The sequence below is a fragment of the Phragmites australis genome, chromosome 13 (assembly GCF_958298935.1).
Source record: "Phragmites australis chromosome 13, lpPhrAust1.1, whole genome shotgun sequence".
Lineage (NCBI taxonomy): Eukaryota > Viridiplantae > Streptophyta > Magnoliopsida > Poales > Poaceae > Phragmites > Phragmites australis.
This window is the reverse complement of record NC_084933.1, coordinates 26780013-26807058: the sequence shown is the minus strand read 5'-3', so window position 1 is coordinate 26807058 and position 27046 is coordinate 26780013. Positions and strand designations below refer to the sequence as shown.

At 46.9% G+C, this 27046-nt stretch overlaps 3 protein-coding genes across 8 annotated transcripts; 1 reads left to right on the top strand and 2 right to left on the bottom strand.

The window, feature by feature from the left end:
* Positions 1–2576: 2576 nt before the first annotated feature.
* Positions 2577–6439, bottom strand: LOC133888889 (transcription factor bHLH96-like). 2 transcript variants are annotated; one of them, XM_062329277.1, is made up of 3 exons: positions 5446–6439; positions 4397–4915; positions 2577–2905 (listed from the first exon to the last, which is right to left on the bottom strand). In XM_062329277.1, exons 1-3 carry the CDS (start codon positions 5806–5808, stop codon positions 2774–2776), a joined length of 1014 nt encoding a protein of 337 aa, XP_062185261.1. In that variant the 5' UTR covers positions 5809–6439; the 3' UTR covers positions 2577–2773. The 2 variants fall into 2 exon arrangements, with proteins under 2 accessions (XP_062185261.1, XP_062185260.1); XM_062329276.1 differs by lacking the exon at positions 2577–2905 and having other exon boundaries at positions 3866–4915.
* Positions 6440–21150: 14711 nt separating this feature from the next.
* Positions 21151–24096, top strand: LOC133889071 (uncharacterized). Of its 5 annotated transcripts, none has more exons than XR_009903857.1 (7): positions 21151–21299; positions 21950–22085; positions 22640–22730; positions 23121–23240; positions 23318–23460; positions 23709–23827; positions 23908–24096. XR_009903857.1 is itself a non-coding variant. In XM_062329525.1 (7 exons), exons 1-6 carry the CDS (start codon positions 21266–21268, stop codon positions 23793–23795), a joined length of 591 nt encoding a protein of 196 aa, XP_062185509.1. In that variant the 5' UTR covers positions 21151–21265; the 3' UTR covers positions 23796–23827; positions 23908–24096. The 5 variants fall into 5 exon arrangements, 4 of the variants coding, with proteins under 4 accessions (XP_062185509.1, XP_062185506.1, XP_062185510.1 ...); XM_062329525.1 differs by having other exon boundaries at positions 23318–23440; XM_062329522.1 differs by having other exon boundaries at positions 23318–23440; positions 23709–24096.
* A 1327-nt stretch (positions 24097–25423) lies between these two features.
* LOC133888305 (uncharacterized) lies at positions 25424–25972 on the bottom strand. Its single transcript, XM_062328492.1, has one exon. The coding sequence runs from the start codon at positions 25970–25972 to the stop codon at positions 25424–25426; it is 549 nt and encodes a 182-aa protein (XP_062184476.1).
* Positions 25973–27046: the final 1074 nt, after the last annotated feature.

Genomic DNA, 27046 nt, shown 5'->3' with positions numbered 1-27046 from the left:
ATCTTTAAAAACTCAACTGTAGGTTTTTGCCATCTATGATGCATGTTAGCATGATTCTCCTTCTCTGAACCTAAATATGTCAAAAACTCTGAAGCACGAACTGAGGCTTGTCTGCATATTTCTTGAGCTGACTTTGGAGATGCATGTTTATTGACAGCATTTCTTTCAGTCCATAAACACCACAGGAGTGTAACTACTCTAACTTGGATGTCTTTGGGAAAGCTCCAAATTTGGCTAACTACTCTAACTACTTTAACTTTTAATCGTTGGGTTGGAGTGACTGCATGTTTTATTACTCATGGATTAGTATATTACCGCATGATTCGTAGCCAGATCTTAGCTTGTGACTGACCAGAACCTGATCCCCCTCTACTTTGCCAAAATAAATTGGTTCTTTAATAGGCGACAGCTGGCTGCTTTTGTTCCTTGATGCATACAAAGTAGCGCCGCTGAAGTTTCTGTGACAGAAATGATGCTGGAATCTCTGCTGTTAGGTGATGGCCTGGATTACATGTGTTTTGATATTCCAAAGCTGTGGTTGGGATTAGGATGATGTAAGAGGATCCTTCACTCATCATTTCATCTATGAAAACTACTTTATGCTTGAGCCACGAACCCTCGATACTTGAGTGTTTGTTTAGTGTTTTGGGTTGCCAAAGGACTCTGATATGTCACTATGAACATACATACATAGATAATTAGATACACGGCTTTGATAGTTTGATTCTGTCATTAGCCTGCATCACACAGACCAGACGGTTGGTTGGCATCAGTCCGTAGCCTCTCTCCCTGTCGGTGACTGGTATACGTCGTTGTCGCAGTTGCCCTGCGTGTGTCACCTAGAACACCCGTGTATCTCCCCGTCGGGACTAGGTTCAGGGAGGTACTAACGGTCTATGACAGGATTTTTAACAAGAGGTACCAACGGTCTTTCACCTAAAACGTAGTATTACATGGATCTCAGAGCTGGACTTATACCAAACAGCTTTATGTGATAGAATCTATGTTTTTACTGGCGCTTACCCACCGGGATATTTGTGTAAAAGCCGAGGTTGTTAAATTTTATCTTAAACTTATTTGATTTTGCCATACCATTTTACGGCTCTACGATCTATATTGACTGGCTTAACTATACTATTTTAGTCGGTAGAATCAATGTTTTTACGGTTCTAATAGTTATGATTCTAAGATCTGCGATCCTACCAGTAGACTTCCGATCGCGATTTTGACAACCTTGTTTGTGAGTGATGTGGATCGTTTTGGCTGGCCCATGGGCAAATAGTAGGTAGTTTGGTGTACGCAACTTCCCTTGGTTCTCTTACCTGACTTCCGCTTGGATCCATGCAACTTGTTCGATGCGGCCTTGACAAAAACCAGAACGAAGCCTAGCTTACCGGCGCTGCCGCGAACGCGCAGGCATCCTATTCCCGGGGATTTCGGCACTATTCTCCTGTAACGAAACTAGCATATCAACTCGTGTGACTGCACAGTCTAGAAATTTAATTTCCAGTTGAATTGTAGATATTTATGTTAATAATGATTGTATGCTAAGATACATCAGCTATTTCTATTTAAATATTAGAATGTAAAATATAAATGTAATTTTTGTTCATAATATTAGAATCATGTTTATTATTTGTGAATAGATCTAATTTATAATTTTCATTTTATGTGTTATGCAAATTGATTTTTATTTGTTTCTTGATTTTTAAAATTATTATTATTTTTAATCTCGCCACCGTATCTCATATTTTTTTTTGAAATACATTATAAATTCTTTGATATTATTTTTATGTGATAATCCGTAATATGTTTGTGTTCTGTTATTTTAATTTTGTAATATTTGATTACACGCATATTTAATTGGTATAATTTAATTGATTTGGAAAAATATGTTGATTGCTAACGTAATTAAATTGGAGTTTGCTAACGTAATCTTATTGGACAAAGGGTACCTATAAAAAAAGAAAAGTAGAAAAGGCAAGAGAAGAAGTAGTGTTGTGGTTGTACTCTATGAGTTATTTTTTAATCTTCTATGTTGTTTTATCTGGTTGTTGATCTATGGTTATAGTTAGTCAGTTAATTAATTTGATGGTCAGATGCTTTGTTTTTTTATAAGAATTTTTAGAATTTTTTTAGATTAACGTGAAGAAAAAAAACCCTCCAATTAGTAAATATAAGATAGTAATCCGCAGCGATAGGCGACAGCGCTATTTCAATATGCAGGCACTTTTCTTCGCTTTGTTTCGGATGCCATTCGGCGGTAGGGAATTGTGTGAACGAAAGCAAGTCAAAAGGCGCGAGATCTCCCGGAGCTCCAACTCCCTGCTGGGCTGGGCCAAAAAAGCAGCTTTCCGAACAAGGCCAGTCTCGATGATGATCTCCAGACCAAGTAGATACGGCTATCACCTGGGCTTTCTTGGTGTAGTCAGTCCAATTAAAAGGTGGCCACAGTCAGCGACCAAACCCTCGCCGCCGCCGCCTGCCGACTCCACGAGAAAGCTCCACCGCGCCATGAGAGCGACAAGGTACGAACACAACCTCGACCGAAACGAACCTGCATGTTTATTGCAGATAAAGCATTCCGCTGCATGCGTGTTATTGCGGTTACACGCTTGACACGGGCCTATCCCAGCTCGATCTGCGCCATCACGAATTACTGGCTCTGCTGCTACTTCACTTTACAAAATGTCACAGGACGAGCGGAGCAGCCACACGCACGCCGCGTCCCCCGGCTCGCCTGCATTCCGCTGCGCCGGATGACCTGACCTCACTAAAGGTCCGGCTGCCCCGAGCAGGCGGGGAGCATCCGCTGCGCCGTCGCCTCGGCGTCGATGATGCACAGCACGTGGTGCACCGCCGTCGCGATGTCGTCCGCCGTCGTCAGGCTGCACCCTTCCTCCACCTGCAACGCCACACAGCACAAAAAAAAGGACAGAAAAAAGAAAGCTTGTAAAGCATGCACATTTGCACCAACCCCGCATGCAACGGAAGGCAAAGTGGCGATCCCATGACGGGAAGAGCGGTGTCAACTGTCAACTGCGACTGACACTGAAGTACATCTTCAGAGAGGGAATCGCCAAGTCACTCAAAAAGTAAAAATCAGTGATCTCGTAAAGATGGATCCGATTGGGTCCGGCTCACGAACACATACACACACACACTGCTAAAACAGCACAAGAAAAGGCAGCACGAGCAGCAGCAGGCACACAATCTTGTAGGCTGTAGCCTTTTTCTGCTGATTTCGCCATGTCAATCAACGCACCAGCTCACCATGAGATTCTCCGCGACAGTGCGGCCATTGCCGATCGATCTTTCTTTAACTTATTTTAGCAAAAGAAACGGTGAAAACATGCAACTTTTTTTCTCTCTCTGTTTGAGTCTGAACTTTGAAGTGCCATTGGCTCCGATGCTCCATACAATGCTGCAGCGTGCAGCGTGTGCATATGGAGTGGAGGCACGTCAAGTCCAGATATACAGGAAAGGCAGCAAATACTATTACTAGCTTTTTACCCTCTGGAATCTCTGGTCAAAAGCAAGCGGCCATGGCTTGCACTGACAAGGGAAGGGAAAAGAGGTTGAGAGCTCTGCATCTTGAGCCATGTCTCTGTATATGAAGCCATGGCCCAGAGCTGCAGCCTGCAGGCAGTATCAAGAACAGTAACTGCATTCGAGTGTAGTGCTAGTACTATGATGCAATAGCCTTCTCGCAATTTCGGTCTACGTCACAAAATACTAGAGAAGAGAATATCTGACGCATTTTGGTTTTCCTCAGACAACAAGAGATGGGAAATGATTCTGTTTCCTGCCAAGACGTGTATGGGGGCTATATGCAGAGTTGTGTACGCTCATGTGTATGCATATGCATGCACATGCATGCACTTCTGTTGGATATATAGAAAACATGATCGATGCTGTTTCGATCTAATACAGAAATGTAAAGTTTGCATCCAATCATAAGGTTGTTTTCTTGTATTTTTACTAACAAAAATCGATCAGTCGATCCAGGAGTGCATAGTGCCATAAGCGTTGCATGTTCAAGACTAAGATTCTCGAGCATTTTTGCACAACAGAACAAGTGAACCATTTGTCAATTTATACAAGAGTTACTATTTGGATATTTTGCTGCAAACATTATATTTTCGACATTAAGCAAAACCTCTGTACTTTATTTGTTTTCATAGCAAAAGAAATTGAAATTGTGGACCCAAAATATAGTGACCAAAGTGTTAGCTAGGTGATACACCATTTTAAGCAGAAGAAATCTCTGTGGCTCTCCCGACGGTTGGCTCGTGAACGGAAAGAGTAGAAAAACAGTTGCTAGCCTACGGGTGGATGTTCGGAAAAGGAGACGACATAGTAATAGCATGCATCGATCGGGGGTCGTGGTTCGTACCTTGAGGCTGAGGGTGTAGAGCGCTAGCGCGTCGAGCGCGGTGGTCACGTTGAGGTGCAGCACGGCGAGCCCGAGCGCCTGCATCCCCGCCAACATCTTGAGCAGCTGCCCCGGCCGCCGCGCCGCCATCACGCGGAGGCTGGCGTGCGCGTCCACCACCACGCTCACCTCGACGTCCGCCACCCCGGAGGCGCGGCTCGTCTCCTCCGCGCCCCCCGCGCCGTCCTCCCGAGGCGGCGTTTGGCGCCACACGTACTGCGGGTACCTGAAGAACCGCGCGAACGGAGGAGGCGCCGCCGCGCGCGCGTCCTCATCCTCCTCGGCCGCGCGGTTGCTCTTGGGGTCTGGGCTGCAGCCGCTGCTCATTGGCGTTCGCGCCGCTGCGCGAGCTGTGTCACGCTCCGGCGCCGTGTTGCGTTGCAGCTGCAACGCCAGCTTCTGCGCCTCGAGGGATTGCAGCTGCTGCTCGAGCTCCTTCACGAAATCGATGGCGCCACTCACGATGGACGCCTGATCGCCCTGCAGATCGATCAAAACCGAACGAGACGATTAGGTACAGGACCAGACTGAGCATTACTCCATGTCAAGGAATGTCCCATGACAGTACTAGCTAGAGTAATGTTACTCTGAGTGAAGTAATGATAAGGGGAGACATAATGGCACAAAACTGGCCGAGGAATATCCCAGGGATGAGCGGGATTCGTCCCACTATTGACGTTGGTCTCGTACGAAAGAATTCTCCAAGATACAGTTAAGCAAGAGCAATACTGTTACCTCTCATGTTATAATTCAATGGTACTTCTTGATAGCTCCCAAGGATGATAAAAAAGCTTAAAAATTAAACAAAGGAAAGCTGGAGTAGTACAAGTAGACAGGATTTGACGTGAACAAAAATCAGAGAGAGCGCATAAATGGTAACAGTAGCGCTGTCTAGTTCTCAAGCAAACATTCTTTCGCCACTTCAGCAAAACACCCAACAATCCCACTGAAACCCAAGAGGAAAAGCATGACCACAATGAAGTGATGGTCCGGAGGAAGTGAGTGCGTACCCGATGGACGTAGGACTCTGGCATGAGCGACCGGAGCACGGCGAGGTACTCGTTCATCAAGCGCCGGCGGTTGCGCTCGATGGCAATGTGGGCCATCCGCTGGCTCTCGGCGTCGTCGCGGTTCTTGATACTCCTCTGTCGCCGCCGCCGCTTCCTCCTCCCCTGCTGCACTCTGTTCTCCCCCTCCGCCTCCGCTGCATGCTCCGGCGTCGCCGCTACCGACACCTCCACCGGCGCCGGCAATGCCACCGCCGGTGCATTGCCGAAGAGGAGGCTCCCGGCCGAGGCGGCGCACGCTGCGGCGTTGAAGGTGTCGTAGATGAGCACGTCGCTGGTGGGCGCGCACAGAGCTTCCAGCGTCATGTCGATCGGCGAGTATAGCAAGCAAGCGCGTGCGCACCAGCCGGCGTACGACGTGGCCAACCGCTTCTCTATCCCACTACGCTACGCGCGCTACGAGCGCCTGCTTCCCTTTTCACTCCCCTCCTCGCCGCCGCCTACCTTCCTGCCTCCTCCCTATAAAGAAGCGACACTGAGCAGCTAGCTAACCGGTGATCGGCTTGGTGCTATCTGCGTGTTTCTAGCGGTGGGCGCGGCGCGACATGGCGGAGGCTAGCTTGGGCATGCATGAGATTGCGTGACAATAATGGACGGCACAGTGGAGTCAGGCCGAACCTGAGGCGGGCGAGCTTTGTGCTTGGCCGAGCGACTGCAGCGCCTCAGCGGCGCAGTTGAGTGGCAGGCGCTGATAGATCGACAGATCTCCCTCACCGCGACTGCGCAATGCTCCAAACGATTGCCACCAAAAGCTCGCTTTATTTTGACGTTGCGGTGAAACTTTTGGTGGGGGGAGGAACTAGGTTCTGATCTGCTCTACACATGACGCGAGGAGAGATGGCCTTCCTTGCATTTCTTTCTCTCTGCTGCAGTGCAAGCTGCCGCTGCCGCTTTCGCTGAAAAGCGAGTGGGAAGGGGAAAGGAGAGAGATGGAAGAACAAAGCCCAAGCCAGGGCCCAGGGCAGAGGTATCACTCTCAGTCTATAGGGGATTTTTTTTAATATTTATAAAATTATATGGCTATTTGAAAAAATAGCAAGACTACTCTATTATCGCTATAAGATGTCGCATATTTTGACGTGGCCACCAGATCAACGGTCTTATTTAATTTGGGACGGTCTGACCGTGAGGCTACGTCGTCCATCCAGACTGTATGGTAGTTTTGTCATTTTTCCAAATTGCCATGTAATTTTGTAAATATTAAATAAAATATAAAAGATTCCGGGCAGAGGTCTCTCTCCTGTGTTTTTTTTTTCTTTTCTTGCTGCGTTCGATATGTGGGTGATGCCCGTTCTTGGTATGCCAGATGAAAGTCAGCACAGCGCTCATATAATCATATGGATATGACGCATGCCTACCTAAGGTAAAGGGGCCCCAGAGCAGCGTCCTCTGAGTGTGTGATTGGGAATGACCGAATGCGCTAGTGTGGCGCGGTAGCGTGAGTTTTACAGCCATTGCTTTCTCTTCTCCTGGTATTTTTACCTGGCTCCATGCAAATCCTCTTGAACGACCTTTTCACATTTTGGATTTCTTTTGAATGTGCAATCTTCGTCCGATCAAAATCCAAAGTCTCAGACCAATTCTGGCAATCGCTACAGTAAAGATTGGTAAACACTGCCGTAATATACTGATTAATCAGCATAGGGTACCGAGCACCAGTCGTGTGGCAGGTACTAATGGGAAAATAAACTTCATACTTTTCAGTAGCTTATGTGGAAGTAGTGTCACATGCACCTAGCCACATGGATCAACAGTGAACAGAATGACAAGGAGACAAGGAGGACACAAAGCCATGTGTACTACGTACTGCACTTTTAGGGGTCTGGGAGATCACTTAGGATCAGCATAAGCTCCAGAGCAATGAATGAAGCCGAACACTAGGCAATCAAAATGCACACAACGCAAGGATAATCCCCAAATAAAAAAAATAAGTATGTTAATGTCACGTTCGATTTTAAGATAAAATCGAATATAAATTATATGTATATTAGGATCAAATTACATATATATAGTAATATTATAAGTAATTAATAGACACAATATTTATTATTATAATTTTATTTTATTATATCAATGACCTAAGGGTCTAAAAGAATATTACAAAGTAGTGGAAATAAATTTAGCACAGCGCCTAACTTTATAGGCAATTGTCGGAGGATTAACTTCTGTCGCAGGGATCCTGAGAGACCCCTTTTTAGAGATTCGGCCGGGGGGTGATCCTGAATAAGTTCGTCGGAGAAATGAATGAGAGTAAATGCAACGGCCGGTGGTGGGGTTGATGATCTAGTGCAAAGAGAAGTAAATGCAACGGAATTTAGACAGGTTCGGGCCGCACGGGGGCGTAATACCCTACTCCTGTATGGATGTAATAACTGTCCTGAGGAAGTCCCTCAAGGATGTTGCCGGTTACAAGAATATTATGTCTAACTAAGAGCTTGAGGCTCCTTATTCTTGGGCAGGGACTATGCCTTGAGTTGGTTTATGGTTCGATTCTTGCGGTCTCTTGCTCGATTGCTTGTTCGCTTGTTGGGTTGTTTTTTTCTCTCTGTCTGACTAAGAGCTTCCGGCCCCTTGTTCTTGGGTGTGCCGACTCTTTTATGCACTCACCGGCTGCGACATGCCCCGAACGGGAAGGAGGGGGCACAAGTTCCAAGATGCCACGACTGGGAAATGCATCATCATTTATTCTGTGCGAAGTGACCGGGGGGTAGTAAACATGGCGCACGCCCGGTCACCTGTCACCATAAACGCCCTGGCAACGGGCGCTGTAGAGAGGGCCCACCGGGCAGCCGCAGAGCAACCCGGCGTGCCCGCCCTGTCTTGTTCCTCTGCCACAGCAGGGTGGCGGACGGAACGCCTTGATCCTGGCGATGTTATCCCGAGACACACCGGATGATACGGGACGGGACCCGTGCAATTAATAGCCCCACGCCTCTCTGCCAAAACATGGCAGGAACTGACACTGCGGCGGGAGCAGTAGGGGATGTCAGGCCACGCACGCTCATTGAATGCGGCCTCGGACCTCTGACGGATTGACACCCCATCGGTGGATGCCTCGGGGGTCTTTCTGAGTCGTCGGGGCACCGAGTAATCGGGGGTACTATTCACCTCCCTGAGCACTATCTCCCGAGAATGCCTATCTTCGCCCTCGGGGTACCGGGCGCTCAGGGGTACTGTTCACCTCCCCGAGCACTCTTGCACGAACCTTCGGGGAACCGAGTGCTCGGGGGCTGCCACGTGCAACCCCGAGCACTCTCTCCCGAGCACTTTTGCATAGATATTTCGGGGAACCGAGAGCCCGGGGGCTGCCACGTGCAGCCCCAAGCACTCCCTCCCGAGCACTTTCACACTGACCCTCGGGGAACTGAGCGCTCGGAGGCCGCCGCGCGCAGTCCCCGAGCACTCTCTCCCGGAACTTAGCTCTTCTGATCGTCGGGGGACTAGAGTGCTCGGGGGTGACCGGGCACCTCCCCGAGCACTTTCTTCCCGGAACTTAGACTTTACGAATCATCGGAGAACTGGGATGCTCGGGAACCAGTGACTGTGGCCCCGAGCACCTTCTCCCGGGACTTGAACTTTCCTCATCCCGCCGGAGGGACCTCGCGGGATGGTGACACGTGGCGGATGGCCGGCCTGGCCTCGGGACTCAGGGACCCCCGGTTCCTGATACACCGACAGCAATCGAGCGAAAAGTCACCTACTTAGAACTCTGCTCCATCTTCTGGGAAGTCCTCGAAGTCTTCGTCTTCTGAGAAGCAACAAGATTATGGGAGGAGAACAAGCATGAGTATATGAAATGCTCACTAAGTGTGGAAAAAAATATGACACGTGGGCCAAAAGTAAAGATAGTCTTAACTCAATGATTTATTTGTATAAATGTCATTTTAGTAATAAAATAGTTATAGAAGCAATCTATTTATATGTGAATGGCTCTTTAAGACATGTGTCATGGTTATGAACACTTTGCTCTACAACTGAGGTTCCAACCAACTCTAAACAAAACTAACTTGAATCACAGTTCTCGCCACTGTGATCTACCAAATTCAACTCAAAACCAACCTGGGAACCACCCAACTAATCATGAGAGGAGTTCATACCGCTCATGACCGTGAGCACAGCTGATATATCAGTTTTCACTCCGCGGAGATCGTACGCTTTACCCACAAGACGTGTCTTCTTTCCTGCCCGTGTCGATCAAACACTTACACACTTTCAAGGTGTGCAACCAGGATTCCACTACAAAGTCTTTTCAACACCTCTCTCAATATGTGTCGACCAGTTGAGGTTTCACCACTGTACATAAGTGGAGTACACCCTTCACCCCAGAAGCTCACTCTTTTATCTTACAGTTCTAGAAAGTACACCCTTACATTCTCATACCACAAAATAACCTACACAATATTGAGAGGGTAGCGAATTACGGCTAGACATGTCCCATACCAAGCTTTTGGTTATACTATTTTTATGAATGGTCGCTCTATGAACCAGTCCTTAACATGATCCGGACAAGACCGTCAACACCCCCACAGGGAGATAACCAATATCCGATAAAGCTAACATTATTGCTTGGAACACATCCACAAGGCAACCAATATGCCAACTTACGGAGACCCTACTTGCCAAGTCTAAGCATTTTACCAAAGTTTAACATTATTAACCAAAACTCATTTTTCCTATGCTACCCATGAGTAAGCACAATTAAGCATTTTATACCCATAATATGAAAACCAGACTATGGCTACAAGGAAGGTTATAAAAAACTAGTAAACCCTATCAATGGGATATCATATTTGACAAGCATGCAATTTGTAAAACAAAACTTTATAAAAATATGCACAAAATGTTCAAAGACACTTGCTTTCTCCGTTGAGTTGCTCGAAATCTCTGAAATCTTGATCCTGGATATTTTCGAACGCCTCTAGGGCAAACTCCTCTACAAGCAAGCAAACAAGCAACACTAAGATCAAATACTAAACAAAGAAAACATATAAAACAAGCTAGAGTACGATCTTAGGAAGATTTGGGCGCAAGAACCGCTCAAAACGGACCAACGATGCAAAAACTACGGCTAAACAAATTTTAATGGACTAAAAACGACAAAAACTATTTTCTAGAATTAATCCAAAATTTTAAAAGGCTTAAAACATTTATTCAAATTTTCTAGAATTATTTTATATCACAAAACTGATTAAATCAGTTTTATAGAATTTATTTACATTTTTTGGGAAATAAAACTAATTTACAATCAACAAAACATGTTAAAAGAATTTATTTTACTGAATAAAACATATTTAAATCCTTATCATAATTAATCTATATTTTCTAAACCATTTTCAAAATAAAACATTTATTCTAACATTTTTGCAATTATTTCTACACTAGAAAAACATTAAATAACATTTACATAAATAAAAATAGAGAAAAAAACATTTATAAACATTTATATAACTATTTTCTATTTTCTAAATTTTTCTAAACATGAAAACCTATTTTCGAAATATTTGGATTATTTGGAATTATTTTTCTAAAGGAAACTCGAATTATTGCATAACGCTGACGTCAGCGGCTAACTAGGCATGCTGACGCGTCTTTAATCTGCTGATTGGACCACCATGTAGGACAAAAAACAATGATTAGGCGCGTTGACGAGGCACGCTGACTAAGCCGGATTCTATTCAAATCTACATTGCACGCTTCAATTGGACGACCGAGATCTATCTACCGCGAAGGGGTATCCATAATCTAATCTACGCCGTACATCTAAGATCTAACGGTGAGAGAGTGGGGCTACCTCAGCTCTGACTATTTGGCGGCGACGACGATGGCTTCCGCGGTGGTTGACGACTGTATTAGGACGGAGAGGTCGTCACAACGATTGGAACTCGAGGATGAGCGGCGGAGTGCGGCCAGGTGATGACGAAAAGCTCGTTTGAGGGTTTGGACAGAGTCGGGAAAGACCGAGATGGCTTAGCGGTGTTGTGCTTCAACAACGAAGGCGACGGCATCATGAGCTCGATGTGATGGCTGAAACTCAACGGCGGGTGGTCGGAGACAATGAGGTGCGGACGGGGAATGACGCCTTGAGCTCGAACTATGTCTGGGAGGCTTGGAGCTTCACGACGATGATGGCAGGGTGCAGCGGAGATTCGGCAACGCCGCAAGAGCTGTGTGGTGAGGAGATCTCGATGAGGTTTGAGAGCTTGGATGCGTTGGAGTGCAAAGAAGCTCGACCGAAGTGTGAATTGAGAATTTATGGACGGAGGAGGGTGAATTGGGGCTAGACAGTGGGGATTGATGGCAGCGATGAAAATTTGAGTTTGGTTTTCGTACTCCAGTTCACTTTCCTTCATGATTGATCTCGTCTTGATGGTGGTTGAAGTGCCCGGGTGATCCCCGATACTTAAAACTATTATTATACCAGTCCCTGGATCAGTCGGCCGTAAATAAAAGTCTTACAACATGTAATATCAATGCCATACAACACGAGGGACGGTGAGCATAATCCACCATCCTAATAAAATATACAACACTAAGTCCAAGTGCATTATTATAAGGGTCCACGACAACAGAGTACACAGTAGAGGCAGCATGGGAATCATGCCACTCCACAGGCAACTCAGGTGCGGACGCGACCAAGCCTACTCGTCTTCCTCACTGTCTGCCTCGGTGGAGTTCGGATTGTCCTCTGAAAGCACAAGCAAGGGTGAGTATAAGAGTACTAACAAGTTTCAACCCTTACCCTATGGCAGGGGTGCGAATACATGCTTAAGAGGATGACAAGGATAAGCTGTAAGGTTGAATTTTGCATAAAGCTAAGTTTCACACATGCATGGTTCATTTTATGTAAAGCAGTTTATGAAAATGACATCAGTAATAAAATATGGCCATCCAAATCATATTGTTGCTGAACACCCCGTCCACGGCAACCCACGGCACACGGTCGGACCTATATTCCAAAACTTGCCCACTCACTCACAAGGAGAACACACGCAACCCGGCTAGTTGTTGCGACCGCACCATAGTTCGTCCATGATCGAGGACACGGCTATTCGAATAGTTTTATCTCTGCAGAGTTTTACACTTTACCCACAAGCTAAGTTTGACAACATTCCTCCGCCGTGAAAGTACGACTCAATAAAGCCATTACCCACCACAACATCATCACACTAACCGCCTACGGGAGCTAACCAGGAGTTCATGACCTTTAGCCAGGCCTCCAACTGGGTCGCCAAGCCTGCACCGACTGCACCTGCTCCATGGTTCCCTGCTGCACACCTACATTTAGACGATAGTAGACTAGCTGGGGGGAATTTAGACTAAGCCCTACCCATAAAGGGTCTAGTGGTTGTACTGTATAGACTAGGTATGATGTCACATTAACTTGATCCTTAAATGAGCCAAGACAAGCATCTCCTCATGGAGCCTGCCACACGGGCAAGACTCCTCCCGAAGCCTGTCTTACCGATAGTGTTCTGTCTCCCTAGGCATTCCTGAAGGAACCTGATTTGCCCCAGCTCTAACCTCAACTCAGGAATTAACCTTATCACCCGACCATAACCCACACAACACCAACACCAAGTTTTACACTTTTGAAAAGCTAGATATGAAGTAACAATAAAGATTATCATTCCTAAGTATACTTAGTACAAGATAATCGCCTAGGCTTAAGTACTTTAGCTACGATGAGATCCTAGGTTTTCCAAGATTAAACATACAGGATAATACAAATGGCTGGCTTAGACTACATTAGGTTATAACTAGATCAACAATTTAAAATATGCCAATTAGTAACACTGCATGCATTATATCGAAGTAAAACGGCGGCTACAGGTTGTGTGGATAAAACTGGGTTCAATATGGTAAAAGGGAAACGGATTGAGACTTGCCTTCGTTGAAGTCCTCGAGGGGGTCCCGATCGAATTCCTGGGTTCCTAGCACTTGCTCCTCCTCCTTCTCAACGAACTCTTTGGCTTCTAGACACGACAAACAGAGCAATACACAATTAAATACAAATAAAATATAATTAAATTTGGAATAAATATGAAACTGGTATAAATAGATAGAGCTTGAATTTAGAGGAATATTGGTGGAAGAATCATCAAAATCGGAGTTGAAATGGAGGATTTATGGGCTTTGGAAGTTAATCGGTGGAATAAAAGAAAAAAGGGATTTTTCTCGGAATATTCTACTGAATTTCGATTTTCTGGAAATGATGAAAGAGTACTGTGCATGACGGCTTGTATATGGTGTTGGGCTTGGTGATTGGGCCGGTCTTTCGACCAAGCCGGCCCACATTGGCCTGTCGAGGGTGTTAACGGCCGGGCCAACGACGTTAGCCGGCCGGGCCTGCCTGTCAGATCAAGTGAGTGAGTGAGTGAGAGAGAGAGAGAGAGAGAGAGAGAGAGAGAGAGAGAGAGGTGACGGAAAGGAACGGCGGGAAGGCGACGCCGTGGTCGGTTCGGCCGGCCGACTTGGAGACGGCGGTGCGGAACGGCGGCGGGGAGACCTCCGCGGCGGAGCATCGCCGGAAGGCTCATCGGAGTTGGCTTCCCGGCGTCGGTTTGGAATGGGAAATGGCTCAGGATGATCCTTGCGACACGACGAGGATGATGGAGGGGCATGTCGTCGGCAGCAGTGGCCGGAGCAGGTCCAACGGCACGCGGAGTTGGTGGCGACGGCGGTTGACATGGGAACAGTGCGGAGATGCGCTTCATCTTGGGTTTGAGGGATGTGGAAGTATGTACGTGGCGCAGGGAGACTTCCTGTGTACGCGATTTGGTCATTAGGGCACCCACAACGGCCGATGACCGAGAAGCGGCGCAACGGTCATGGCCGCCATGGTGACAGCTCAGGAGAGGCGCGGAGGAGTTGGGCAGAGAGGCTGGGAACGTAGGGTGTGGCTCGGTGGAGCTCGCCATGAGGCAATTTGGCCGATGACGGCTCTGTCTGGAGGATCGACGGTAATTCCAACGGTAGCGAGAAACAGAGGCAATGGAAGGAGGCGGAGAGGAAAGGGAGGACTTGCCTTGAGCTAAAACCGAACCGCGGCTGTCGGTGAATCAGGAACCAGGGGTCCCCGAATCCCGAGGCCAAGCCAGCAATCCGCCACGTGGTGCCCTCCCGCGGGGTCATCTCCGTGAGGTAAAAAAGACTAAGTCCTGGGAGAGGGCGCTCGGGGCCACAATCAGTGGTCCCCGAGTACCCAGGTTCCCCGATGATCTGCGAAGACTAAGTGACCGGGAAGGGAGTGCTCGGGAGGTGAACAGTGACCCCCCGAGCACCAAGTCCCCCAACGACCAGGAGAACCGTGTACCGGGAGGGGTGTGCCTGGGGCTATGAGCAGTGCCCCCCGGGCACCCGAGTACCCCGAGGACCCAAGGAAGGTAGTTCCGGGAGAGAGTGCTCAGGGCTGCGAGCAGCGGCCCCTGAGCGCTCAGTTCCCCGAGGATCCGTACAGTCAAGCCCGGGAGAGAGTGCTCGGGTCATGAACAGTGGCCCCCGAGCACTCGGTTCCCCGAGGACCAAAGACCAAGAGAGGGCGTTCTCGGGAGAGAGTGCTCGGGGAGGTGAACAGTGACCTCCGAGCACTCGGTTCCCCGACGACCCAGGAAGCCCCCCGTCAGTGGCCCCCACAGGGGTCTAGCGATGAGGTGTCAGCCAGTGAAAGGTCCGATGCCGCATTTAAAGGTGCGCGTGGCCCGTCACCTCCAACTGCTCCTGCCACACTCGGTGTCAGTCCCTGCCATCCTCTGGCAGAAGGGCGTGGGGACATTTAATGCACGGGTCTCATCCCGTGCCAACCGGCGCGAATCGGGATAGCATCACGAGGCCCGAGGCGTTCCGTCTGCCGCGTTGCTGTGGCAGGCGAACAAGACCGGGCGGGCACGCCGGGCCGCTCTGCGGCTGCCCAGTGGGCCCTCTCCGCGGCGCCCGTTGCCAGCGTCATCATGACGACTGAAGACCGGGCGCGAGGCGCGTTTTTAACCCCTGTCACTTCGCGCAGAGGCCATAATGACGCCATTTCCATTTATGGTGCCTTGGAACTCATACCCTCTCTTTCGGGGCACGCTACCGCCGGCGGGTATTTAAAGCAGCCGGCAGGCGCGGACAAAGACAAGCTCAGACAAGCACACACAGATCCAACACGAGTCCAAGCGAGCAAAGGGCGCCCAAACTCTCAGGCACTTGCTCAGAGATCGAAGAGCACCTTCGTACGAGCATAGAAACCGAAGAACAAGGAGTCCGAGGCTCTAGGATAGACAGACACTCTTGTAACCAGTACATTCCTGAAAGACATTCTCAGGGCATTTATAGCATCCACACAGGAGTAGGGTGTTACGCGCAGTGCGGCCCGAACTTATCTAAAAATCCCCCAGCACATTTACTCTTTTCTGCATTAGATCATTCCATCCCACCTGCCATCGCATTTACATCCATTTATTTCTTCAGCAAACATATTCAGAATCATCCCCCAGTCGAATCTCTAAAAATGGGTCCCTCAGGATCTCTGCGACAGGAGCTAACCCTCCGACAGCGGCGAGGTGTAGTGGAGCATAGGCACGACTTTTATAGGCAGGGAAGGGCGGATGCTTGCCGGTGAGAGGATGGCGGCAAGGACGGCTCGACGTGCTTTGGTACAAGCGGCGTAAATGTGGTCGTAGCCGAGCGGCCCGGCTCCGGCTACTCCGTGTGCGTGTGCGTGAATGTGTTGGCGCAGAGGGAGAACGGGTCGGGGCGAGCAGACGACATGACAGCGTCCAACGACCGGGTTTCTCGCGTGTGGTCGTCGCCGGTACAACGAGATGTGACGAGTTAGAGCAGAGGGGAAGGAGAGGGATGACACAGCGGTATGGCACGTGCATCGAGTAGGCAGAGAGTGGGGTCACACGTGTACGCGGCCGTGCGAGCTCTTCGGACGCGCACGTACTGCGTGAGGGCGGTCGCCGTGAGGAAGAAGAAGAGGGGAGGCGCGCGCGCGGGCCAGGCTGGAGTTGCGCGGGGAAGAAAAGGATAGGGGGAGATGTGCCGGAGGGGGAGGAAGTGGGGCGACCCAGGGAGGGAAAATGGCTGGGCCGAAGCGGGATGGCCTGGTGAGGAAAGGGGAGAAGATAAGATGGGCCGGAGGGAAAAGAAAATATAGTTGGGCCCAAGGGAAGGGGGAAGTTTTGAGGTTTTTAGGATTTTTTGGAAAAGATTTGAGATGGTTTTGAAATGATTTGAAGGAGTTTGTTTGAATTTTTTGAATTTTGATTTGGCCAAAATTTGGGATGTTACAGTGGTCTTCAACGCGGGCTTCAGTTACCGAACGAACGTGGCCTCCTTCCTTAGCTCGAGTGCAAATTCCACAGATTTCAAACAGGCGGGGCTGTGAAGAGGGAGAGAGGAGTTTCAGAGGAGAGAGAAGGAGCTAACATGCGAGACCAACATGTCAAAGAGAGAACAGAGAGATAGAGGGAGGGAGAAAATGGGCGTGACCGTTAAAAATATCTGAATATAAAAATAAGTAGGTATAAAGGTAGGAGTATGCATGTATGGATCATGATGCCAACTACCACTACCTCGTTCAGGAAAAAAATACTACACCACGACAACAACTTGTACATATTTATCGAAACAATTACTGTACCAAGTGTATGTACAAAACAGGTTTGCAAGAATCCATTCAGCATATATGCACAACTCAATTGCCCAAGACGATCGAAACAGTAGAAACGTATACGTGGGAGTGGCAGCTTCAAGGAGATCAGCTCGCCTTGAATATTTGCTGTCGTCGTAGAGACAGTATAGTTACAGTGCTAGTACATACCTCATTTGTTTACTACTCACAAATCACAATGCTCGCCAACCTTTTGGTGTAATTTTATGTGCCTAGTACCAGCTAGTACCGAGGCAGATACCACTTAAGAATGTCTTTTGGGATGCAACCACATGATGAACGGATCGATGCGGCAACTGGCTGTCACGAACAGTGCAGAGCACTAAAAGACCATATCAGTTAGGATACAACTTCGATAGAATCTAGCCAGGTTGGAGCAACTTCAATCCATTTTCTATTTTTGGCTACTTAATAGAGAATCCTCTATTTAGATTATCTTCTTTACTTTTTAGCGTGCTTCAACCGATTTTCTAAATTTATCCTCCTATAATACACTCAAATCTATTTTATTAATATCTCATAACTAATAAATAACCGTTTTATATTTAGACGATGTTATTTTTTATAGCTATATTTTTAACGGATATATTTTTAATGGTTACATTTTCAACGGATATATTTACAACGGCTATATTTCCAGCGACTACATTCCAACGGCTGCATTTCCACCCCTATATATGCATACCCATTCACCTGCAAGTTCCTACACCAAGTAATTAACCTTGTTGTTCGTTCTCTATCTGAAATGAGTCACCGCTCTCTCTTAGATTCGTCCTTCATCGAATGATGACGACGACGAAGTCATCGTTGCCACATTACAGCAGTCATATACTCAATATCAGACTATGAATTCTTCACGATGAGACGGTTCTGTGCCCGGACGTCCATATATCATGGTGATAGAGAAGATGGGAATTAAAGGTTGTACAACGACTATGTTTCTAATGATCCAACCTACGGCCATCTTTCTTTTGACTCAGGTTTGCAACTAATCTAGTTTTTTTTTTCATCCTATTTCTTCACGTATGTTTTCTCATTCCCGTTTCTTCGCAATGTTCTTTTAAGGAGAAAATAATCATTAAACAATCATTCTTGGCATCAGTGGAGCCCAAAATGTGTCTGTGTGGGAGAGAGATTTACAGCTATATGCACTGCTTCCGACGTGGTTTTCGAGGAGCGGAGAGGGCCGTTGCTAGCTAGCTGCTCACATGGATTCTCCTGACAGCTATATGCACCAGCTTAGAACATGAAACGCTCCAAACCTGCTCTTCATGTACATCGATTTCATCTCCTTGGCACGTATATACCTTCGACACGATCCGTTATACGAGCATACATGTCCAAATACAGCTTAGAAGCAGTGTCAGTGCGCCCCCTTCAGCTGTTTTGAGTATGCTACGCATTCAAATTAAACTAGGCTGCTACGGAGAGAATATACAGACGTAGAACGTATGCTACGCAGACGTGTCCATATACCCTACGCGTACACGTAAAGGATCACACATGCTTGCGTACCAGCTGCTCCATAGCCGCATCCAACGGGTAGTGTAAGTGAGCCTAGGACTACCCGGGATCCAGATTATTTTTATGTAAATATGTGTATGTGTAGGAGCTAGAGAATGTGAGACTGCAAATATATAGTGTAGCTACTCAGTTAGCACAGATATTTGAGGTACAATTGATCTTGTAATCGTGTATATATATAAGTAAAAATATGTACCTGCCTCTCTAGAGCATGCTTGTATCGATCGAGCGTAGGCGTAGCTAACCATCATGCATGCAGGCCCGTGCATGATGATGCCTTTCAGAGCGGGCATGTGCACCGTGCCCGACTGGCCGGCCGCCGTTTTGGAGGGACGTATCACGCGCTCCACGCACGGGAGCCGGCCGCGGCCGCCGCCGCATACGCATGCATGGCTACCGGTAGTACCAATCATCAAGAAGGCAGCAGGCTGCCTGCATGGCCCATAGTACATGTACGCAGAGTGCGTGCCTGCGTGGCCGCGAGCGACCTGGGCGGCCGGCTCGTGATCGACCGACAACCGGATCGAAATCAATGTGTTTTGGTCCCCAATTGTCTGATGCGCTTGTGCCTCGATATGACTAGATTTCTAGTAAAAAATTTCTTTACCCTGATGGCCTGATGTCAATACACCACTCAAGCTTCATGTAGCTTCGCGATGAGGTGAGCTATGTCTGCCCCTCCCTGCAGCCAGCGACGAACGAATCGGATCTACCGGACTGGATCCGGCAATTTTTCTACTATACAGTAGTATATACTCTTCCTGACGAATGCTAATTCGTTGCGACCTAGTAGGACCGTGGAGTACATACAAGCAACGTCAATGTTGCGTGTCACAAACCCGGCCCGCTCGCATCCATCGATCTCTGCACGCATCTCTGTCTCGCGCGCGCACACAAGTGGCCGGCCGTGCCGTGCACCGCCGTACCGCCAATAATGCATGAGCGGTGCGCGTCGCGACACGGGCCTGTGCGTCCACCCGGCCGATTCTTTCATGGAAAGGGGAGCTCGATCGCTGGCAGCCCGAAACAGTGCACGGGCGGAGTCCGGTCGAGACGCATGCATGCAAAAGTGGCAGGGCGGCACGAAGCGAATCTGGAAACGGTCGACGTACGTACGTGCGCGCGTCAGTACTCGGCATCGTCGGCCGGCCGGGTTGCCGGGCATGGACTGATGCACAGTTGGACGCTGTGCTCGCGTGTGCTGCGTTGAGCGTTGCGCGCGCATGGCGCGGCCGGCCCCCACCACCGAGCTGCCAACATGTACGCCGTATGGCCGGGATGGCCCGGCCTCGTCGCGCGCGCACCCGTACGTTCCAGCAGTGTGAGAGTACTGCAACGCGCAGGCAGTGCGGTTGTCTACCGCTTGGCTGAACGGTAGCTGATGATGAGATTGGCTAGCGGATTCAGAGGCAAGAAGTATAGGCTCTCTCTCTTTCTTCTTTCTTCTCGGCCTTTTACTTTTTCTTCTACTTCTCTTGTTCTTACCGATCCATGCTAGAAAATTCTAGGGAGGGCTTGGGCGGCTCTCGTGCCCGAGGGTCGGGGAGCTCAGCCCCCCTGCCCGCTGACTGCAGCTACGAGTCCAAGGTGACGTCGCATAAGTTTTTTGGGGCAAAGAAAGGGATAAGTGGGCTAGTCACTTAGTAGGCGTAAGGCTTCTTTCTGAGGCGGAGAAGGAAATAGCCCATTACAGCCCAATACCACTTTTCTCCAACTGACAGACGGAGCCCACAATGTGCTCAATATCAGCGCTTGTGGATCATCCAAGGCACATTAGCATGGGAGATGTCGCGTCTCCCCGCTCCGACGCAACCACGCGTCGAGATTTTTTTGAATATTAGTTTTTTTACAGAAATTAAAAAATAATACAGGAAATAATTTTTTTAAAATTAATCATATTTGAATTTGTTAGAATTCAAATTGAATTCAAAAGAGCATATCACATAAAATGATAAAAATGTATATAAATAGAGCATTGCAAATGAACTCACTTTTTCACCAAGTAAATTAGGTTTAAAATAATTTTAGAAATTATCAGGCCACATTATAGGAATATTAGTGATTTTTTGAAAAAAATTTAGGCTTTAAAATTACTAGAAGTTCTCAAAGTAGCCACCTTTTAAGGTTTTTATTATGAAACCTACATAGGATATTATGGTGATTTCTTTTAAAATGATTCATTATGAAGTATAAGAACTACTAAAAAAGTTTCATAAATTTTAGAGTAAGATAATTCACTGTTAAAATAGAGAAAGTGTGAACTAGGAAAGTTAGGAAAACGGACGGGTTACTGTAGCAAAAATATTAAAAATGTTGATCACCTTTTTTTCACTTACGATTTGCACCGTAGGGTGAAAACAGTATTTTTCGCTAAACCATTTATGACTAGTTTTTTAGATTTTTTTATTTTCTGTATTATTTTTATAATTTCCGTAAAAAAACTAATATTAGAAAAAAAAAAGATTCACCACGCGTCCACCGCAATCTCCTAGAAGCCGGCGGCGAGCAGGATAGGCCGCCGAGTCCATCGCCTCTCTTACCAAAAGCTTCACCTTTACTTTCATCCGCACCTACGCGGCGGCGATGGCCGCTCCATCCTCCGCCCTCTCCGTCTCAGGTGAGTTCCCCCTTCTCAGACCCTCGTCTCTCAGCTATTCCGGGGACTTTTGCTTAGATTTTTCCCGCGTGGAGACACATTTGGCCATATCCACTGACCAATGTCTCAAAGAACCACCCAACCGCCGAGATGTATGTATTTCTTGATTTCTTACTAAGGATCTAGGACTACGAGTACACATGTTGCCCCCTTTTTTTTGCTGTATTTATTTATCCTCAGGCCTCACTGGAGGGGAACGAAAACACAACGGAAAAAGACTGTAAAAAGACACTCAAAAGGATGAACTTTATGGTGAATGAGTCTACCAGAACTCCTTTTGTGTATTCTTTGAAGAGATGAGAGCTTTGATGTAGTCTGGTTAGATGCGAGTACAGCTTGTGCTACTTATTAGGGCTACGTAGTACGTATGGTAAAATCAGTTTCTTGTGAACTTTCCAGAAAATCATCGTAACTCCTAAGTAATACTACTATAAAGCAATCCTTTTGTCCCTTTGTGAAAGGGAAAGCATATACAGTAGGATCTTGTGCTTGCATGCGAGTGAGTTATTTACAAGTGGAGCTTGCTGCTATAGTAAAATTTGTTTATGAAGAAGTCTGTAGCTTCTTTCCTATTCTCATTGTTTGTAACTTCTTTTTTTGTTATGTCAAAGGTGTGACACATACAAATGCATTCGGCTGCAAGAACAGCAAGCTGAAGTCGAACAGAAATCAATTGCAGTTCGCAGTTTCCTCAAGTTCAGGGAATGCAAATCATGGTGGAAGGTTAACTATATGCAGAGCACAGAGGTATTGCTTTCAATTTGTGATGTTTATCTTCTTCAGATGCTTGAAATATTTGAGTACAGGCAGAGTTCAGAGGTATCATACCTTTTGATTTCTTGATACAGCATTTCATGGTAGAGAATAATGCTGAAAACAAGTATTCCCAGTTCACTTGTCTTTTAAGCTGAAATTACACCCGAGTTGCGTTGCAGTCATGATTATCTTTGTTCGTGGTCCACTCTAGTCACATTGCAGCTGAACACTCGGGAACGAGGTTCCATTCTAATTGAACAGTTCATGTGAGGCTAAAATTGATCTGCTTTAAGGATACCCAACTGCGTCTTGGACTCTTGGTGTGGCATAAGTTCGTCTTGGAAGTATATGTTTCAACATAACTTCAACTAGGTTTGCCGACTACTTTCTGACATTTTAACAGAAGTAGTGAAGCCATCTTCCTAAATGACCTTTTTTTCCATCTTGCACTCTGTTTTCAGACCAGATTATACCATGTCTCTATATAGTACTGTGATATGTTTTCAGTTGCATGCTTATAATTTTCTTGGAATTATATTATCCAGCGAAGATTCTAAAGGCGGGGGAGGATTCTTGACTGGATTTCTTATAGGGGGAGCAATATTTGGAACACTGGGATATGTCTTTGCTCCTCAGGTATCGTCTCAAATCTTCAAAGTATTTCTGTACTGGCACATGCACAGGAAATCAGAAGATTCCCTATAAAAATTATTTCTATTCCAGCACATGTACAGGTATTGCTTAGCAATGTTCTGTGTAGTCAGTAGGAACCACAACATGCAATGTCTTCTGGAAGGAAGAAAGAATGAATCTAAGTTTCTCAGCTAGCTGAGCTCAAATATCGGTTTTGAATTGCCCAGCGCGGAATTCTAAGTACATTATCATGCATTTGAGCTACTAATTGATGAAACAAATATTCTGTGTTGGTCTGCTCCAATCTTGCTTTAGGTACTATTATTATCTAGTTGTCTTGTTATATAGTGGTTAGTTTGAAAGTGGTTGTTAACTACTAACATACTTGAGCAGATCAGCAGAACATTGGATTCTTTCTTGGATGAGAATGGACAAGACGTTGAGTCCGATGAAACTGGCTTCCAAAGGGTGGCAAGGCCACGTAATGGTCGATATTATGATGAAGGTTTAGAGGTAAGGAACCTAATCTACTGCCAGACTTCCCTATGTGATAGGTACTTTTGATAGCTAAATCTGTCAACTGTATCCAGAAAACTCGTCAAACACTGGGTGACAAGATAAGCCAGCTGAACTTGGCAATTGACAAAGCTGCTTCCCGGCTGAGACGTGTCACTGGCAATGTGGAAAATGAGGCTGTTAGCGAGGAAACAGAAGTAGAACCTTCCTAGAACCTGTACCTTTCAATTTGATGTTTTCTGAATAATTGCTATTTATGTACTATGCTTTGTTACTCTCAAGTCTCAACTGTAAAATTTCTTTATACGAATAATTGAAATCAGCTGCTTTAGTTATTCTGCACAATTGCTGTAAATATGTGCTTATGAGATTCAGTTACTAATTGCTTCAATGCTAATGGATACGTATACTATTTCTGTTAAGCTTGCGTATGTCAGCTAATTGAGTATTGAATGAATTTTGCAGATTGGGATATCCTCACTGAACGGGAATGAACATGTGGTGGAAAACCTGAATGAGCATGGCTTTGTGCAAGGTGAAAGCGCAACATGATGAATGTTCACCACAGGTTGGACGTTCATCTGGTGAGTCACTGACAACTTCACAGAAGTCCAAATCAAGACGTATAACCCAAGCTATGAACCCCATGGAGCTAAAATTTCAGTAGTATGCTTCGGTCTGCAATCTGAAAGATGAGCTGTATAATCTGTTCAGGCAATCGACAATTTGGCATAATCGAATGATTCGCAGCTAGGATCTTTTGTACTCGTGCCATTGACATTTTCCCCCATGTGTTCAAGTTATAATTCTGTATTGGCATTTATGTAGTAGTTTTGATGTTTTCTCTGCATAATTGTGAGAGCAGTAGTGTTATTTTGAGAGTAAACTGGAGGCCCGAGCATAATACAGCACGGGCTGACGCGCGTCCCAACTTCCGAAGCGAGCGGGCTGTAGCCCATGGCCCGCGCGTATACCCACCATGCCGACTTCTCACGCGCTCCTGGGTGTTTTTTTTTAATATTTTTTAACATTAATATTTAAATAAATATACTCTTGGTAGAAAAAATTATAAAACTAGACCATCCTGACTCTTACCGTCCTCTGAGTCTGCCACACGCGCAGTTAGCCCTCTGGGCGGGTGAACAGTGTTTCGTTAAAATCGCTGTTTACAGTAATATTTTTATTATTTCATGTGAATAGAGAATTAAAAGGAATTCATTTTTTCACCATACATATTAGGTATCACATAAGATAAATATTAGTGAATTATCCTAGATTTTGAGAATTTATTTAAAGCCCTAATAATTATTAAAAGTTATAAAAATAGTTTTTTTTTAGAATTTTAGTTTAAATTTTACACCTGCTTTTTAGTGAATCCAATTAAAATGAGTTGCACATGAATTATGAAACACGTATAAAAAGTTTTAGATTTTTTTAGCAATAGAAGACCACGGGAAAAATATTACTGTAAACATTTATTTCAACTAAACACTAATCATATAATTTTTTCTAACCAGAGTCTATTTATTTAAACATTAATGTTAAAAAATATAAAAAAACTCGCTCCCTGGATGGTGATGCGATTTTGGGCCCAAAATGAGGAGACACGCGCCGTGGGATCCTAGAATTTGGGTAGCATGGGCTATCCTACACGGGCCGAATCGTTCGTGGGTACCTGGGCTCTGTAGAATCCTGTAATTTTGGAAACAAAGGAGTTCAAAACTGACTAAAAATCTTCTAAGTCTGTCAATGAAGTGACACTCCATAAACTACAAGGAACAAAAACAAGTTGAGCTGGGCTGTGCTGACTTCGGCTTCTAGACTTTCTAGCTTGGCATCCTCGGTGCCGCCTCAAAACTGTCGGAAATCTATGCAACCTGCTTGCCGCCGGAGAAAATGATAGTGCAATGAATAAAATCTGTGATCACATCGAGGCATCGGGGGTTATATTTTTGACTGATATTTAGACTTCAGTCTCTTTTTTCCTCTTCTCTCTTGTTGCCGCCATTCGGAGGCTTGTCCTTTCCGTACATCCGTTGCAAGAACAATCCTCTCCAGACTCCAACCAATGGCAATTTGCAAATCTTATGCCATTATTCGGTGAAAATTGATTTGAAAGGCACAACAAAAAACCACATATCATCACGAAGATGACCAAAAACATCTCTCCGTGATTTCGGTCACGGCCACCAGAGGCGCAGCTCCAGGTCGACCTCCTTGTCATCCTCCTCGTCGTCGCTTTCGTGGCATCGGTCATGTGCCGGCGCCAGAGCCATGGGCGCGGAGAGCAGCACGTCGCCGCTGGGAATGAGCACCGCGCCGGCGGCATTAGAGTTCAGTATGGGGTACAGCACCGCGTACTCCGTCGTCGCGGCGTGGGGCGTCTCACCGGTGGCCGGCGCCGCCCCACCGAGCTGTGCGGTGGCGCTGCCATGGTGGCTGCCGCGCATCTTGGCACGGTCGCGGCGGTGCACGTTCATGTGCCCGCCCAGTGCCTGCGCGGACCTGAACTCGCGGCGGCAGAACGTGCACGTGTACGAGCGCGGCGGCCACGCCCCACCCTGGCTGCCGTCGTCGTCTGCCGCACCGTCGGGAGCCGGTCGGCCGGTGGCCGACGCCATGGCCCAGCTCCACATCACGGCGGGCTTGAACCGGCGCTGCAGCTTCAAGAACTGGTGCAGCGTGACGTGCTTGACTGCAGCCGGTTCTGTGCTGCTGGCAGGCGCCATGGAAGGAGCTCGGACGCTGACAGTCTTGTGTTTTTTAATTCGCAGGACGAGACATGCGTGCGGTTTCGTTGCCGAGTATTTATACTACCACGGTGGTGGCGAGAGTGGGCAAAAGACAGAGAAGGCGAGCTTCGGTTGTGTCACCGCATTGTGTGCTTTTGTTCCTGTCTGCAAGGGTGAGACACGGAGAAGGCTGTGCAGAACCGGCATGGGTTGTATCACCTGTGGATTCTGGGAGCCGAGCCAATGGAAATTGGAACAGCTAAGGTAAAAGCTTGAGGCACAGCTGTGTTGCCTGGCTTCTTCAGTTCGGTTGCAGTACTCTGCATCTGTGTTCGGATCAATGAGACTTGGAATCTCGGTGAAAGTGAAACTGAAGTACCCTGTTTCTGCTCTGGACTCAGATTCGTGGCCAATACTGACCGCATTTTGTACATGCACGGCCCTACAGTTTTTGTTACTACATGGCTAATCAAGACAGACAAGAATTACTGCAATAAAAACTAGGGCGGCGAGAAGTATATGTATCCTCTGTGCATGTGTAGCTTCTGTTCACTCAAATGTTCAGTCACACTTTCCCAACTTCAGGGTACCATCCACAAATATTCTCAACAGGAACTTGTATCTTCAGTTGTGCTGTTTCTGAAGAACATCTCTGCGCATGTGTACCGGCAATCCGGCATGTTGCTGGCTACCTTCAGAACCAGGGCAGAGCAGCCCCGGGGTGCCAGCTACGTACAACAATTTTCAGAATGCAAACTGCACCTAAAGAAAGGGAGCACCTATGCATGGCGACAAGTACAATACCTTCGTGACAAACCCGATGACGTCCTCGCGTCCTTCAAACATGTACTTTCAAGAAAGAAATCCAAGGCCAGTTAGTACTTAGTACTAATTAATTCACAGTCTGAAAGGAAAGCTGATCTAAACTTGTACCATGAGAGCGAGAGAGGCAACTGAGAGGCGATGAGAGGCAGTCGACTGACGATGGCGCCGGCGGCAAATCTGTCGCCGGAGACATAGATGGAATGGACGCCGGTCACTTTTCGAGGTTTGCGTTCACAGGCACATTCT